An 18,217-nucleotide genomic window follows, 5' to 3' on the forward strand; every position below is an offset into this window, starting at 1 on the left:
TCTCTTCCTGTACGTTATCAGTGTATAGGAAGGCAACTGATTTTTGTGGGTTTATTTTGTATCCTACTAGCCATTTCTTTTGCAACAAAATGTCTGTGATGTTCTTGGAACTTGAACTCAGGGTCTGGGCACTATCCCAGAGCTTTTTCACTCAAGGCTAACATTCTCCAATTTAGAGCCATGGTTCTACTTACAGTTTTCTGAGGGTTAATTGGAGATAAGGGTCTCATGAACTTTCCTGCCTGGACTAGCTTTGAATTTAGATCTTCAGATCTCAGCCTCCTGAGTGGCTAGGGTTATAAGCGTGAGCTGGTGCCCAGTCCCAAATACATTTTTATATCAGTATCCTTTATCCTTGTATCAATATCTTTCCTAAAGGATTTTTAAAAATCCTATTTGGGAACTTGAGAATTTGGAGCTTAGTTTTCTCATTTCTTAATGTTTTCAGGGGAAACAATGCCTGATCTGTGGGTATAAGAACTAATGGAGGGCTAGGAAGGTGGCTCAGTGGTAGAGCGCTTGCCTTGCATGCATGAGGCCCTGGGTTCAATTTCTCAGGCACCACATAAGCAAAAAAGAAAAAACCGGAAGTGGCGCTGTGGCTCAAGTGGTACAGCGCTAGCCTTGAGCTGACGAGCTGAGGGACAATGTCCAGGCCCAGAGTTCAGGTCCCACGACCGGACTAAAAAAAAAAAAAAAAAGAACTACTGGAGTAAATGTCTTGACTTTGCTCTAATTACTTTTCATGTTTGAGTTAAGCTGGCTTGGTAGTCAGTTTTTTTAGGCACTTAAATAGATTATTTACAATCACTGCATTAATGCAATGTTTTATTTTAGTGATCATTCAGGATATGTTCGGCCAGTACCAGTGCCACGCAGTTTAAATAGTGATATTTCCTATTTTGGTGTTGGTGGCAAACAGGCTGTTTTCTTTGTTGGACAATCAGCCAGAGTAAGTGAAAATATTTCTTATAAGTGAAATTTGATCAAAATATTTTGAGATTAAGCAGTTTAACTATTAGCAGTTTTTAAAGTACTGTTTTTAATATTTGGCAGATGATAAGCAAACCTGCAGATTCCCAAGATGTTCATGAACTTGTGCTCTCTAAAGAAGATTTTGAGAAGAAGGAAAAAAATAAGGAGGCAATATACAGTGGATATATTAGAAACAGAAAGGTATAATACATTTTAAAACTCACAACTGTAAATTTATTCCTTTGACTAGATAATAAGGACATTTTCTAATTTATTACTAAAATGTTAGTAGTTTTTTTTTTTTAAATGAGAGGTTTTTTATTATCCTAGGCTGGACTTGAAGTTTTAGTCTTTCTGCTTTAGCTTCTCAGTGCTGGATTATATAGGTATTGTGCTGCCATGTGTGACTCTCAGTTTTTTGTTTTTTTTTAACCAGTCCTGAGGCTTGACCTTAAGGCTTGGGCCCTGTCCCTGAATCTCTTCGAGCCCATGACTAGCACTCTACCACTTGAACCACAGCACCACAACTTGCTTTTTCTGAGTAGTTTATTGGAGATAAGAGTCTCATGTATTTTTCTGCCCAGGCTAACTTCTTCAAACCCTGATCCTTACATCTCAGCCTACTGAATAGCTAGGATTACAGCCATGAGCCACCAGCACCTGGCTCAATAATGTTTAAAAACTTGGAAATATGAAATATTAGGAATGAGTTACTTGATGTTCATTCTTTTTCTTTTAATTGTTTGAATAGTAAAAATTATCATTTATCTGCATCCTTAGGCTAAAATCATTAATGTAATAAGTTTTCCTATAAAGCCTAATAAGGTTACATAGTTTTTCCTAGTTTGAATTTGAGCTTTAAAGTCTTGTTATGAAATATATAAACTTTAGAAAAGCACTGATGTAGTGGGGTTTTAGGAAATTAGAACTTGAGAGAAATATATGGGATTTGTCCTACAAATTTCTTTTTAAATTGTCACTTCAATATGGAAAATTATTAAGAAATTTGAATCTTGGAGGTAAGTACATGACATTTATTCTTGTTTCTTTTCTTTTTTTGGATCCGGTCATGGGGCCTGAACTCTGGGCCTGAGCGCTGTCCCTCAGCTCTTCAGCTCAAGGCTAGCGCTCTACCACTTGAGTCATAGGGCCACTTCCAACTTTTTTCTTTTTTTTTTTTGGGTCCAGTCATAGGGTCTGAACTCTGGGCCTGGGCTCTGTCCCTCAGCTCTTCAGCTCAAGGCTAGCGCTCTACCATTGAGCCACAGTGCCACTTCCGGCTTTTTTTCTTTTTGCTTATGTGGTGCTGAGGAATCGAACCCAGGGCCTCATGTATGCAAGGCAAGCACTCTACCACTGAGCCAACTTTCCAGTCCTCCAACTTTTTTCTTTTTGCTTATGTGGTGTTGAGGAATCGAACCCAGGACCTCATGCATGCAAGGCAAGCACTCTACCACGGAGCCACCTTCCCAGCCCTTCTTGTATTTTTTCTGCTTGAAGTATTTTATATTTTTTTATCTTAAAATCTTTTGTGTAATATTGAACATTTTAAAATTGCTTTGTAAGGTTCTAAAATAAAATTTTAGAAATTTTGTTCAGTGTCAGAAAAGTACTGGTAACATTTTGGTGAATTTTCTTGTCCATTTTTTAAGAAAATAAATACAGTTTTACTCCACATTCCTTGAACATTTTGAGTTATGTTTTTCAGTTAAGGTGTTTTTAATTTTTTTTTTAAGGCAGTTTAGATTTTGATATCTTACATTGGGCCTTTGGAAAACAAAATTTTATTAGTTTCCTTGGCTATTTTTAGTATTAGATTTAATGTTATCCTTTATAAAAATAGAACCAAGTATACGAGTACTTATTAGAGGTATTTTCTATGAATTTGATAATAACTGATTAAATATCCAAACTGTAGATGACCATAACAGAATAGCTATAGTTAAAATTTAAGAAAAACTAGCAATTGTCAGGAGTCTTATTCTTTCCATTGCATACAAAATTTTAGTATAATTATGATTAACAGCATTATACCAGCACTTTTAAAGCTGTCCTTACAAGTAGAAACACATGCATACAAGAATTAATAGAGTTTAATAACTATGTCACTGTCTTGTTCTAAACCTAGCATTTTAGAAGGCTTATTTACTTGGAGAACCTAAGTACGTTGACTATATATAGGACCTAGCAGTAGTAGTTATACAGATGTTATACAATGTGTGTCACTTTTCATCTTTAAAAGCTTTGGCTGGGTAGAGTAGATTTAAAGCATTCACAAATCAAATATTTGTTTAACTTAAATTAGGGAAACAGTGTCATTGAACTAAATTGACCTTTCTATTGTACAAGTGTATCTCATATATACAACAATGGCCTAACTCAACACACATTGTATAATTCAGTCTATACTTGCTGGTCATTTTGCATGTTACTAAACTTACCTACTCCTCCCTGTAAATTGTTGCATATTTTTAAAATAAAGCTTTGACATTTAGCCCATACAGTTTTAGTAGAATGTAAATTACAATCACTTAACACTTTATATAAACAGATATTTAAGAACTTAGTTTCCTAAGTAGTTGAAAGGCCTGATAAAATTAACAAAAAACCTAGTTATGTCTTAATGTGATTTGCCAGATTTTACAAATGTTAGCGTAAAATACTTTAATACACAAAATTGGGCTGTAACATCATGCATTGTATCTTGATCCTTAATTCTTTTTGTTGACTTCAAATTATAGCCAACTTAATCATAAATCTTTAAAATTTCAATTTGTATTATATTTAAGACCTACTAATACATTTATTAATTTTCTAGAGTTTGTTTTAATTCTTTTTTTCCCACTTTACAACAGTTAAGACAAATCTTATTCTATAAAACCCTTTCTTTGTCCAAAACTATTTTTTCTTCACTTTACTGTCCTTTTCAAAAAACATTCTCATAGCTTCCTACATCTTTCCTACTTGAAAGAGAGCTTCTTCCACTCTAGGGCTTGAATTTAGGGCCTTTTACTATTGCTTGTCTTTTTTTTGCTCATGCTTCCAGTCCAGATTTTTTGACTGGTTAGTTGGAAATAGTCTCTCAGACTTTTCTGCATCTTGTCTTTAAACTTCACTCATTGGATCTGAGCTTCCTGAGTAGCTAGGCTTGTAGGCATGCACAGGTACCCAGTAAGAGAAATCAGTTGCTATACTTTATGTTTAATTTGATTTTTACAAAATTTTTGAATTCAGACAAAACTTCTAAGAAAATTAAATAATCTTTTTTTTGTTTGTTTCGATCGTGGGGCCTGAGCTCAAGGCTAGCATTCTACCACTTGAGCCACAGCACCACTTCCTGCTTTTTCTGCTTATGTGGTGCTGAGGAATCGAACCCCGGGCCTCATGCATGCAAGACAAGCACTCTACCCCTGAGCACCTTCCCAGCCCCAATTAAATAATCTTACTAGCCTTATTTTAATGAAGACCAAAGAAGAAAGTCTCAGATTATCTTCCTACACGACAATTTACAAAACTATTTGTTCCTAAAGTAATTGGAATATCTCTGCTCAGGAATGGAATTGGAGCATTTTGGTTAAGAAAAATGAAATGTTTATATTTATGAGGGGAGCAACATTGAATCTTGTGATCTTGCAAGATCTTTCAACACTGTTTACTATGCAGCTCCATTTAGAGAGATTCAAGGAAGCTAGGCTCCATTATCTATTAAAATGAATTCTCCTTAGCCATGTCAAGAAATACTCAGTGTTTCTCATAATATAGGATATTGGGAGTTGATTGGTTGTGGCTCGAATAGTGGGTACCCTTTGGCATCTTTAAATTCTCAGGGACTCCCATTTCAGAAGTGGATATTTCCCATGGGGCTTCTTCTTCCCTTGAAGAATAGTCCTTTCTCCAGGTATTTTGTGTTTTCCCTCATGGCACAGGGAACATATCTTTGAATATTGTGGCCCCTTCCTTAAGGCATTTGGCTTTCCATGCCTTGAATTTCCACATGTACAACATTTCCTCTTTAGGTTACTGGAATCAATTTGCTGCGTAGAGTTGTCCTAGGTTCTTCTTCCAGGAGACTTTCCTTTAGAGGGAAGTTTCTCACAGCCAGTATTTGACCGTACTTTCCAGCAAATAATTGACTTGTAATTAACCTCTCTTAATGTGTCTGTCTATTAAATAATTTGTTTTAAATTTTTAAAAATTAAAAAAATTACTGTTTTAGAGGTAATATACAGCAGTGTTACCTTTACATACGTCAGGTAATAAGTACATTTCTTTCCTTTTGCTCAGTATCATCTGATCCCTCATTCTCTCTCATTCTCTCCCTCCCATCTCTGACCATAAGTTGCTTGGTTCATTTTCATTAATGTCCAGTGCAGCCAGTGGGCACTGCTGCTGCACTTTTTCATCAATTTTCCACTGATTCTGTGCCTTCCCCCTACCTTCCCTCAGATGTGCACGTGTATACACCATATGTGAGGTAAAGAATACAAAGTCATATAAAAGTGAAAAGAGATTAAGAAAAGATCCTTTGTTTCCTTGTCTTTGTCCATTAAATCTTGATTGCTGAAATCCTCAAAAGCCAAATTTACTAACGTTTAAAATGGGGTATGGTTCCTGTCTTCTGTTTTTGTAGGATCTTTATCTTTTCCCTTAATCTATCATTAACTGCCTTGTGCATTATATTATTTTTTCAATTAAGCAATAATTCTTTTAATCATGTAATTAAAAAATTTACATTAATACTTTTAATTTGATAATTTCATTTTGGTATATCCACTGAGAATGGTGGCATTTTTCCACTGGTTTAGTTTCATTCCTGACAATGGACATCATCAGTATAATCCTTGACTATACTTTTTTTCAGGAGTGCAACTGACTGAGACTAGAAAGACCAATGTAGTAAATATAACCTTAATAGAATTAAAAACAAAGCTCCCATTTACAGATCAGGTTTCTGTTGTCCAATTTTAATATTGAGTCCACATTGTCCTTTAATCCCTTTCCTTTAAAGTCCTAATTCTTTTTTTTTTGTCGGTCATGGGGCTTGAACTTGGCCTGGGCCCGCTGTCCCTGAGCTTTTCAGTATTTTGAAGCACTACCACTTGAGCCACAGTGCCACTTCCGGTTTTCTGTTTTTTGGTGGAGATAAGAGTCTCATAGACTTTCCTGCTCAAGCTGGCTTTAATCCGGGATCCTCATATCTCAGCCTTCTGAGTAGCTAGGATTACAGATGTGAGCCACTGGCACCTGGCCTTAAAGTCCTCTAATTCTAAAAAAATACATTCTATTAGAAAATTGCCAGGAATACTAGTAATGGTTCCCATCTTTTTTTTCTGTACTTGGAGAGAAAGATGGAAGAAAATGAAAAAAATACAGAGATATACAGCTGCTCTGATTCTCTGGGGAATGGAGTATTCCAACCTCTGACTAAGTTCATTTAATAGAAAAACCTTAGCCTAGTACTCTTAAGGACTGACATCTCCTTTCACCTTAATGAGTAAAGTTTAATAAACACAATGATTTTGTGTGGGGAGATATCTCACTCTTAGCATTGCATTTCTCCACATTTGGGATTTGAACTTCTCTTATAGCTAGGTTCTAGTTGTTTAAGCACTTTTGAAACAAGCACTCATGGAAACAGGATATCAATCCTTAGTAAATGGCCTCCTCATGTAAACCAAAAGATTACTTAGTAATTATTTTGAGTAACCTAGTTTCTGAAATCACTGTCTTCATGTCTAGCCAGAAGGGAAGGAACAAACAACTATAATGAAGAGAATTATATGTCCACTGACACTGGTGGGTAGTGACTAGCTATCCTAAGAAACATACAAAAGATGGCCCCTTAAATTGATTACAGAAGAGGGCGTAATCTCACAATCACAAAAACCTACATGTCTTATATGCCTTATGTCTTTTAACTAATGGCATAACATTGTATACTGAGGTCCCAACTTTTAAGTTCATGGGGTATTTGTACAAGATGGAAAAATTTGGATAGCAAAGGTTACTGTTTTCTCTCTAGTCTCTTAGCCCAGATGCATATGTGAAGATTCGTGTCCAGGAATATGTTTGAACATCTGGTTCCTCGGGCATGGGATGGTTCATGTGAGCCAAATGCTGGCTTGAGAGAGCAGAGACATGGGTCTGCAACTCCTGACTGCAACTCCTTGGCCCTATGAGAGGATGGAGCTAGTTTTGGGGCTAGTGATACTTCAGAGTTCATCTGTGGTGGGTTTTTTTTTTTCCCCCAAGGTCAGGAAAGCCCATCTCCAAAGCATCTGGTGCCATGGAACTGCTGAAATAGACTTCTCTTTCCTTTTTCTCCTCCTCCATCTTTTGTTTCTGTTATCTTCCCTGTCTAGGAAAGAGACAGAAAGCTTCTACCATAGCTAACAGATTCAGACAGTAAAAAAAAGTTTGTCTTATTTTCATACTTGCAAATAATCTATTTCAAAAGAATGTCAGTATGTATACCATTTGTCTAGGTGATAGTTTTCTTGGCCTTTCAGTGTTGTCACAGACTCAACTAGTGTGTTATATTTGGACCATTTTTTTCCAACAGTTTTTTTGAAGATTGTTTTAAAGACTATCCAAATGAATCACATTAAAATTTATGTAGGGCTGCTATTATAATTAAGACGACTTAAAAAAATTTAAAAATTACTACTGTAATTTAAGATGTATTTGTATTCACTTTTGTAGCCATCTGATTCTGTTCACATTACAAACGATGATGAAAGATTTCTACATAATCTTATTGTAGAGGAGAAGGAAAAAGATAGTTTTACTGCTGTGGTCATCACAGGGGTACAACCAGAACACATACAGTACTTGAAAAATTATTTCCATCTTTGGACACGACAATTAGCGTAAGTATACTGGACTCAAATAATGTTGCCATTCATTTTTTTTTTAAGACAAAATATTTCAGATACATTGAAGCCTCTTTGCTATTCTTTTCATCCAATTTCTTTCAATCCAGTATCTAGTATTCTGATATTGGTGTTAATATAGTTCTTTATTCACTCATTTTAAAAATAAAAATAACTGAAGTGTACTGACCATTATAAGAGGTCAGGATTTTTGACACCTATTGTAAAATTAAAAATGAACTTCTCAGTTTATCAACTTCAGCTTTCACTTCCATGTCACTGGTTTGCACTGCTTTTCTGTGGCATGTCGTAATCTTCAGTGCTATCTACTTACGTCTTCCCTAGTATAATACCTTTTTTGAGGGTACTTAGGTTTGAACTCAGGGTTTTGCACTTTCTAGGCAGGAGCTCCCAACTTGAGCCACCACCCTAGCCCTTATATTTTAGTTCATCACTGTATCCTGATAGTCTGTATCAATAGTTTCTATATGTAAATTTATTTATCAAACTAATATATCCAGCCCATCAAAATAGAAGCAGTGAATGTGTTTATGACATACTAATAATACTGAGAATAAATTATTGTGTTTTGTTTAAGAAACTTTTGTAGGTTATATATATACCATTAGACCAAATCAGAGGAGTATTTATTTAATGCATATGCTGTCTTTTTACTGATGACACATATCATTTATTAGTTTTCTCAGTTTACGTTAGTCTGAAATACTGAGTCTTATAATGGGCACATCTGCACAAAAAATAAAAATAACAACAAAAATGTATATATTTTGACTGCTTCTGGCTCTTGAACTCAGGGCCTGGGCACTGTCCCTGAGGTACTTCTGGCTTTTTGGTAGTTAATTGGAGATAAGAGTCTAAAGGACTTTACTGCACTGGGTGGCCTCAAAGTGTGACCCTCAGAGCTCAGCTTCTTGAGTAGGATTACAGGTGTGAGCCACTGGCGCCTGTCTAAAATTCATATTTAAAAATCTTTTCACACTTCCCTCAAAAGTAATTGTACGCAAAATATTTTGTACTAGAGATACATGTGTATTAATGGAGCTTAAATTTTTGTGTCTTGTATAAGAATATAAAATTTTGAGTCCTTTTTTCTTGAGTTTTTTATTGAGAAATTTTATGTCATTTATTTCATTCATTCATTCTTTTTGTGTATTCATGTATTCAGCAGAGGTGGGAAAACCTTTTTTCTGGCAAGATACATTTAGTTATTTATACTGTTATTGGAAGGCCATACAAAATTACCAACACAAGCAGAAAGCCACTGTCAGCCAGCATAGGAGTCAGCATAGGATAAGCATATAGGTCCCATCATGTACCATTCGGTTTTACAGGGCTTAAATGGCCCTTGTTGATGTTCCCCACCCCTAAAAAGGTACTCAAGGTCTCCTGTATGTGGCCCCTGCATGCTAGGCAAGCACTCTGCCACATAAATTATACTTTCAGTTCTATTTGCTTTTAGTTTCTTTTTCTTTTGCTGGACGTGGGGCCTGAACTGTGGGCCTGGGTGCTGTCCCTCAGCTCTTCAGCTCAAGGCTAGTGCTCTACCACTTGAACCAGAGCTCCACTTCCAGCTTTTTCTGCTTATGTGGTTCTGAGGAATCGAACCCAGGGCCTCATGCATGCAAGGCAAGCACTCTGCCACTGAGCTACCTTCCCAGCCCTGCTTTTAGTTTATTTTTCTGATAGGATATCCTTCTTCCTTTTCTTTGGCTGGCCTCAGCCCGTAATTTTTTTTACGTATGGCTCCTGGAGGGCTAAGATCACAGGTGTGTGCTGCCAGCCCTGGATAAAGTCTGGCTAACTTTTACCTGGACTGGCCTCAAAGAGTTATCCTCATATCTTTGCCTCCAGAATAGCTAAGATTATACATGTGTGCTACCACTTTGGCTTAACTGTTTTATAGGGTTTTTTTTCCTACTGAAGAAAAATAGTGTGGATAGAATAACTTGTAAAACTTTAATCAAATCAGACAATGGTTAAAATGTGCCAAACTTGTTTTCAAATTTCTGAGGATATGGAAATACTCCAATCCTTTTTTTCAGTGGTGTTTTCAGGAAAAGTTAGAATACTAAATCTTAATATTCTTTCCTTTTTTCCTGTTTTTCATTTTCGCCTCTTCTAGATTTTTTTTTTTTTTTTGAGATCTCACTATGTAGCTCAGGCTAGCATTAGGTTGTCCAGCAATTCTAATTATCTTACTGTCTTTTTTAGTTGAAATTTATGTGAAGGAATTTTGCAAATGTATAGTTGAACAATAACTAAAGAATTGTTTTGAATAATTCACCAAAATATATTATTTAACCTATATTTACAAAATAAATAAAATTTCTGAAGATGATGGTTTTCAGTAGGTTTATGTTGAATTTATTAGTTTTGTTTGTTGTAGTTTTATTGACAGAGAAGACATGAAAAGTTCTACAATGATGTTTTCCTACTAAGAAGATTATTTGAAGATGTATAAGTCAGTCTATTCCCAGATATTTATGTATTTTCTAGAATGTTCCTAACAACTAGAATTATGAACTCTTGCTTTCTGGGTTTTCTTTATTTGATAAACTATTCTTGAAAGTGGAATATATATAAGCTTTGAAGTTAGGAGTACCTGAATTGAAGTTCATCCTTCCCTAACTCTAATTCTGTTACTTTAAGTTATATGCACTCCTTACCCCCGCTTTTTATTTTTATAAAGTGAGATGCAGTCATACCTGAATTTCAGAATTACTGGGATTTAAAAGTGAATTAAATGTGTTTAAATATTCATGGAGTAGATGTACCTGGAGATGTAACTCAGAGGTGGAGAGCATCTCTGTAGCAAATGTGTGATCTGATATACTAAAACAAAATAAAGCTTGGCACATAATACTCTCAAATTGCAGCAGTTAAATTTTTTTGGTAGATTATCTAAGCTGTAATTTTATGTAATTTTAAAGTATTTAACTTGTCTTCTTTATTTTAGGCATATTTATCATTACTATATTCATGGCCCAAAAGGAAATGAAAAACGTACATCAAAAGAAGTTGGACCTTTCAACAATATTGATATTGATGTAAGATAAAAATCCATCTTAAAGAATTACAGATTATTAGCTATCTGTTCCAGTTCCAAGTGACTCTGGATAATAACTATCAGTCAAAAATCTCTCTTGTCTTTTATTAAGTAATTTGATTATTTGGATACTCAAATAAAGAGATGATTTCTAGATTCTTTTTTCCTGGTCCTGGGGCTTGAACTCAGGACCTGAGTGCTGTCCCTGAGTTTCTTTGTACTCAAGGGTAGCACTGTTACCACTTGAGCCATAGCCCCACTTCTGGCTTTTTTTCAGTAGTTTATTGGAGATAAGATTTCCTGCCCAGGCTGGCTTTGAGCTGCAATCCTCAGATCTCAGCTTCCTGAGTAGCTAGGATTACAGGTGTGAGCCTCCAGCACCTACTCCTACTAGTTTTTTTTGTTGTTGTTTGTTTTTTAATTTATATTTGTTATAGTACTTGGATTTTTTTTTATGACCATCGTGCCTTGAAAGCAAGGAGAAAAGCAGTGTTTGCACACACATACACAGTTTTTCTTTGCCTTATAGAAGTCTTACAGTGATGACAAGATTTATAAGTATAGAATGTTTTAGTTTTGAGTTCTCAGTATCCTTCCTCATCAGTTTTATGTTCTACTTTCTAGAAACTGAATTAAATTTGCTAATGACTTACCCTTCTTTCAGTTTTGATATGATATTTCTTTGCTTTTATTTTTTAGTTGTATATTATTAGGTCAACTTAAAGTCATTTGATCATGTACAAATATATATATATATATATATATATATGCACACATATATTTCATTAAGCTAGATGATTACTTATATGGAGGTAATTTTTGCCTACTTTTTTGTTAAGTAATAGCTGAAATACAAGTCACCATAGAGCTTAATTATATTTTATTTTTATTTTAGATTTCCATGTTTGAAAAAGGGAAAGCACCTAAGATTGTCAACTTAAGAGAAATACAGGATGACATGCAGACATTGTATATAAACACAGCATCTGATAGTTTTGAGTTCAAGGCTCATGTTGAAGGAGATGGTATAGTGGAAGGGATTATCCGATACCATCCTTTTTTATATGATAGAGAAACTTATCCTGATGATCCATGCTTTCCATCAAGTAAGTTTATCTGGTCTGTAAGTTTCAAATGAGATATGTTTTTATGATAGTGATTTTCTAAAATAATGAGTACTACTTCAGGTGTTAAGGTTATGCAGATTTCTGTGTAAATTCAGTTGAGATGTGAAAAGCACTGGCTATAAAAAAAAAAGTTCTTCTCTCTTAAACCTATAGTCAACTAATTGTATGCCAGGTAATCCTTTTCATATTCTAAGATCATCTTACCTTTGTAGATACTTAAAAATAGCTGGGTGCTAGTGGCTCATATCTGTAATTCTGGCTACTCAGAAGGCTGAGATCTGAGGATTCAGGTTTGAAGCCAGCCCAAACAAACCCTGAGACTCTTACTCCAGTTAACCACCAAAAAGCCAGGAGACTGGAGGCATGGTTCAAGTGGTAGAATGGCAGTTTTTGTTGTTGTTGTTTTTTGTGCCAGTCCTGGGGCTTGAACACAGAGCCTAGACATTGTCCCTAAGCTTCTTTTGCTCAAGACTAGCACTCTACCACTTGAGCCACAGCGCCACTTCCAGCTTTTTTTCTTTATGTGGTACTGAGGAATCGAACTCAGGGCTTCATACAAGATAGGCAAGCACTCTACCATGAAGCCACATTCCAAGCCTTTTTAAAAAAAAAATAATTACAGAGGGGTTACATTTACATGTATTAGGTAATTAGTACATTTCCTTTCGTACAGTGTCATCTGTTCCCTCCTTTTCTTTCATTCTCAGTTGTATACTTCCCTTTCATCAATGTCCAGTGTGCCTCATGCTTCACTGCTGCACTTTTTCACCCTTTTTCCCTAGATTCCCCACCCTCCTACAGATCTGCCTGTGAATATACTATAAAGAATACAGATAAAGAATACAGAGTCATTAGCAAAAGAAAAAACAAATTAAGAAAAAAGTCCTTTGTTTCCTATCTTTAGAGTTTGTTTCAGTATGTACATTATTTATATACATATGAAGAGGCACTTGGGTATTGCACCTTTGTGATTCACTCTTAAGACTCTCCTCTTCTAGTCTCACTGTATGTGAGAATCTAGAATCCTGTGTAATTTGTCATATCCCAGTGCATTTTAGATCTAATTTTTACATGTCAGAGAGAATATGTGCTGTTTGTCTCTCTGATCTTGGCTTACCTTAACATGATTTGTTCTACTTCCATCCATTTTCCTGCATCTGACATTATTTTATTCTTTCTCATGGCAATGTAAAAATTCCATTAATATAGGTACCACATCTTTTGGATCCACATCATCTATTGTGGGGCATCTGGGTTGTTTCCATATTTTGTCTGTTGTGAATAATGTGGCAATGAACGTGGATGTATAAGTGTCCTTACCATATCCTGGTTCATGATATGGAATGCAAGTTTTGAGTGAAAAGCTTGCCCAGAACTCGGCCCCAAGTTCAAGGCCCAATACCAAAGGAAAAAAAAAAAAACTTTATGCAACCATCTCTATTCATTTTTCTCTTTATATTTTGATTTTTCTCTTACTATAGAAAGGCTTTTTTATAGTAACTTAAGAATTTAAAATGTTTGTATAGGTTTTTGGCCTTTAAAATCATAATCCTTACTTTTGTTTCCATTTCCTCAGTTTGATAAATATTATATGATCAGAGGCACATAGGCATTGCACCTTTGTATTCCTCCCCTAAGAAAAAAATCTTAACATGTTATATGCAGTATGTTCTATTCCTTTGTTTCCTTTCTGTATATAGAATAGCATAAAGATTTAACTTAATATTTTCCTCGTAGGTTCATTTACTAAACCCTAGGGAGATTATTGAATTTGCACTAAAGTAATGGATTAATAGATAGTCTCACATGCAAGTTTTTTGGTATTTCTAATATTTCCTCAGCACATCCTTAGTGTGGGGTTCTTCAACTGGATTTTATTATTTGAATTCCATCTTCACTATTATCTATTATGTAATTTTGAGCAAACTACTCCCTACCTTACTTCTGTCAAATGTATGTAGTTGTTTATACCTCATAGAACTGTTTAGAGGGTTAAATATGATGCTGAATCTAGGCATCGTGTAACAAACGTTTGTGTTCTCAGTACATTGGAGGCCAGGTTGGGCTACATACCATGACCTTATTTCTAAAGAAAAAAAGAAGCTGAATAGTATTCAGTACAATTTAGTAAGTGTTCAGTATATGTTATATATACTGACTGTCTCTTGTCTTGTATCTGACTTCTGTTTAAATTTGCTATTTCTGCTTTTAGACAGTTCTTTAGATAAGGTTTTCAAAACCAGAGTTTTTAAATTGTGTGTTAACCAAAAGAATGGGTTCTCCTGTAAGAGCAAAGCAATTTGGATGGATTGAAAGAAACTTTCTTGTAAGGCTTCTTGGAAGAAGAAGGTTTTATTTTTGGTGAGGGTATAATACCAGTATACCTAAGGTGCTAATATATCAAGGTCTTAATATTTGGTCTTTGTTTTTATATATCAGATTGTATTGTTAATTACAATTTTTAAAAAAGAAGCAGTACTTCACTTTGAATTTGGTCTTCATGTTTGCTAGGCAGGTGGTCCACCATTTGAACTATGTCCTTAGCTGTTTTTGCATTATTTTTCTAATTGGGTTTCGTGGTTTTGCCTGGGGCTACCCTGAACTTATCCCCTATTTACTCTTCCCTTACGCTTAGATTACAGTGTACATCACCGCATTGAACTTACTAGTTGAGAGGAAGGGGGTCTTGTTAACTTTTTGCCTAGACTAGCATTGAATGTGATGTTCATAATCTCTACTTGCCTAAATGTGCTTTTGATATATTGCAACTTGTAATTTTCATGAAAAAATTTTACATATGTTAATCCTTTGTATATCCCAGATTATCTTTCATGTATATGTGTTTATAAATGTATATGTGTTTATGTTTCATGCTTTTGCAGAAGTGGTTACTTTTTTCTTTAAACTTGAATTTTTGTTGTACTACTAGTTCTGACCTGATTGTGAAATTTACAGTATTCACATAAATGTTTATAGCTCTAGGCTAGCACTCTACCACTTGTGCCACAGCTTCTGGTTTTTGAGTAGTTGGTTAATTGGAGATAAAGAGTCTCACGGGGACTTTTCTATCTGTGTGGGCTTTGAACCATGGCCATCAGATCTCAGCCATGTAAGTAGCTAGATTAACAGGAGTGAGCCACCAGCATCCAGCTGTAGAATATAGTTTTTCATATGTATGACTTTTTAACTGAATAAGATTGGAGATTCAGCATAGATTGGTTAGTATGTAAGTAGTTATGGACTTTAAACAAGAAATGTTAGTAGCAGTGTGGGACCAGATGAGAAATCTCACTTTTCAATAACAGATAGTTAAGCTAACATGAATATTATTATCTTTTTTTTTTTTTTTTTTGTCAGTCATGGGGCTTGAGCTCTGGGCCTGAACGCTGTCCCTGAGCTCTTCAGCTCAAGGCCAGTGCTCTACTGCTTGAGCCACTGAGCCACTTTCATTTTTTTTCTGAGTGGTTTATTAGAAATGAGAGTCTCAAGGACTTTCCTGCCCTGGCTGGCTTTGAACCTTGATCCTCAGATCTCAGCTTCCTGAGTAGCTAGGATTACAGGCATGAGCCACCAGTGCCCAGCTTATTACTATCTTTTAAGTAATTGCAAAAAAGGACTTTAGCTCCTATAGGGTGCAATTTGAAGGGTCCAAATGAATTTGTGCTATTTCTCTGGAGCAGTTATTTCATTCTTTAGTAGAAATTGACTCAGAGGTGAAAATTGATCCTATTTTATAGAAATAAATTTTTTTATTCACTTATCCTTTTGAACTAGAACTAAAAGATGAAGATGATGATGATGACTGTTTCATACTTGATAAAGCAGCAAGAGGGAAAAGACCAATTTTTGAATGCTTTTGGAATGGACGATTAATACCATATACATCAGTTGAAGAGTAAGCTTCACTTTTGCTGAAATTGCATTGTTTTGTAACTTGATCTTTTTTATTGATTGCTATTTTATTTTGTTCAAGCTTTGACTGGTGTACTCCTCCTAAGAAGAGAGGGCTTGCACCAATTGAATGCTACAATAGAATATCTGGTGCATTATTCACTAATGACAAATTTCAAGTTAGTACAAATAAACTTACATTTATGGATCTGGAGCTGAAATTGAAAGATAAGAACACCCTTTTTACAAGGATTTTAAATGGACAGGTATGAATTTTTAGAATTAAATTTTGATAATTACAAATGTTTTTTTCTTTTACGTTAGCAACTCATTTTATAAGTATGATGCATGTTGATAAAATGTTTTATTTTTAAGTTAACCAAAGACACTAGTAGGTTAGGTTTTCACTGATATTTTATGTACTTTCATTTAATTAAAAGATTGTGGTTAAAGAATTGATTATTTAAATATATTTAACTTGATTTAAAATACTGTGCAGCATTTAAATGTATCAAATATTACATGATATTTTATATGTATGTCTATTTTACATATACACACATATGTATTTAAACCTGTTTCCATTTCTTGGAGTTCTTTTCAATAAGTATTAGGCACAAAAGCATTCCATCTTTGTGTTTCTTCATTGAGAGTATCAACTTTATATTTTTGTGCATTAAAAATGTTTTTATGTGTATTTTTTGTTGTAAAGAGACTGTACAGAAGGGTTACAATTACATGAGTAAGGTAATGAGTACATTTCCTATTTAGCATTGTTACCTCCTCCTTTGTTTGTCCCCTACCATTCCTTCCCCCCCACTTCCCCTGACTCCTCCCTACCCCTGCATTAATATTTTTTAAAGGTTTTTTTTTTTATGAGTTTTCAGTTGTCAGTTGTACTCTAGAATTTAAAGCTGATTAATATTTGAATAAGTTTACTTGTATTTCTTAGATCTTCTTATGATATGGATATAGTAAGTAGAAACCTCAGAAGCATCTTCACATAAAAAGAACATAGATGAATAATTAGATCTATATCATGAACTTTTGCACAGTGATCACCTACTTTATCTAGTCTTCTGGGTAAAAATAGAGCTGTGAAATGCGTTTTTCCCATTATGTCATTAGTATACTTTCCTACCAATACACCTGAGCAACTTACTTAGCATACTCTTAGTGTAGTTTAATGTTGAGTTCCCAAGAGATAGATTTCTTTTCTTGGTTGATAGTGATTCCTGGTATTTAAAACCTTGGTTCCAGGTATGATATTGAACATTCCCTCTGAACCTTTTTCCTTTCTTCCTTAATTAATTCTTCCATCTAAATTTATACAGAAGGAATCAGGAAAATGTTTTATTATAAAGGTAACATACAGAGGGGTTACAGTTAACATAAGTCAGGTAAAGAGTACATTTTGGGGGGGGCCTTGTAACCCCTTCCCTTATTCTGTTTTTCTCTCTCATTCTTAACCTACAAGTTGTATAGTTCATTTTCAACATAGTATTTAGTGAGTACCACTGATGCATTTGTACCATTTTCCTTATATTTCTGTGCTTCCTGTTTTACTCCCAAATGCATATAAATGAACAAACAAGACAAAAAAGAAAATAAAAGCAGCAAGTAAGAAAAAACCCTGTTTCCATTTCCTGGAGTTCATTTTAATAAATATTATTTGTATGATCAGATGAAGAATAATATTTTAACTAAGCTTTATTCAGATAGCAAAAGACAAACTCAATTAATGTGCTGTTAACATATGAGGAAAATAAAATATAAAACCACTGATACAGATACTTTATTTTGTCGGTCGTGGGGCTTAAACTCTGGGCTTGAGCTCTGTCCCTGAGTTCTTCAGCTGAAGGTGAGCACTCTACCACTTGAGCTACAGTGCCACTTCCAGTTTTCTTGTGTTTAATTGGAGATAAGAGTCTCATGGACTTTCCTGCCTGGTCTGGCTTTGAACTAAAATCCTCAGACCTCATTCTTCTGAATAGCTAGGATTACAGGCGTGAGCCTCTGGTGCTTGGCAATATTTTATTTTTGTGTATCTAAGGTGTAGTACATGGAAGGAAAAAGGAAATTAGTGAGAAATGTGTAAGGCTATATTTATTTTATATATAAATATATCTTGCATTTCATAGAACATTAAACAAATTGTTTTTGGGCTGGGAATGTGGTTTAGTGGTAGAATGCTTGCCTAACAAGCATGAAGTATCACATAAACAAAAAAAGCTGAAAGTGGTGCTGTTGCTCAAGTGGTAGTATTAGTCTTGAGCAAAAAGAAA

The 18,217-nt window shown here is 34.8% G+C and overlaps 1 protein-coding gene across 1 annotated transcript in view; it reads left to right on the forward strand.

Annotated features, from left to right (window-relative positions):
* Window positions 1-18,217, forward strand: part of Smchd1 (structural maintenance of chromosomes flexible hinge domain containing 1) — a 130,357-nt gene that overhangs the window by 21,969 nt on the left and 90,171 nt on the right. The window contains exons 6-12 of the mRNA XM_013027132.1: window positions 838-952; window positions 1,057-1,176; window positions 7,678-7,844; window positions 10,825-10,915; window positions 11,810-12,020; window positions 15,816-15,936; window positions 16,015-16,198. Coding sequence (XP_012882586.1) covers window positions 838-952; window positions 1,057-1,176; window positions 7,678-7,844; window positions 10,825-10,915; window positions 11,810-12,020; window positions 15,816-15,936; window positions 16,015-16,198 — 1,009 coding nt within the window. The remainder of the gene's footprint in view (window positions 1-837; window positions 953-1,056; window positions 1,177-7,677; window positions 7,845-10,824; window positions 10,916-11,809; window positions 12,021-15,815; window positions 15,937-16,014; window positions 16,199-18,217) is intronic.

This window comes from Dipodomys ordii, unplaced genomic scaffold (assembly GCF_000151885.1).
Source record: "Dipodomys ordii isolate 6190 unplaced genomic scaffold, Dord_2.0 Scaffold100, whole genome shotgun sequence".
In the NCBI taxonomy this organism is placed as follows: Eukaryota; Metazoa; Chordata; class Mammalia; order Rodentia; family Heteromyidae; genus Dipodomys; species Dipodomys ordii.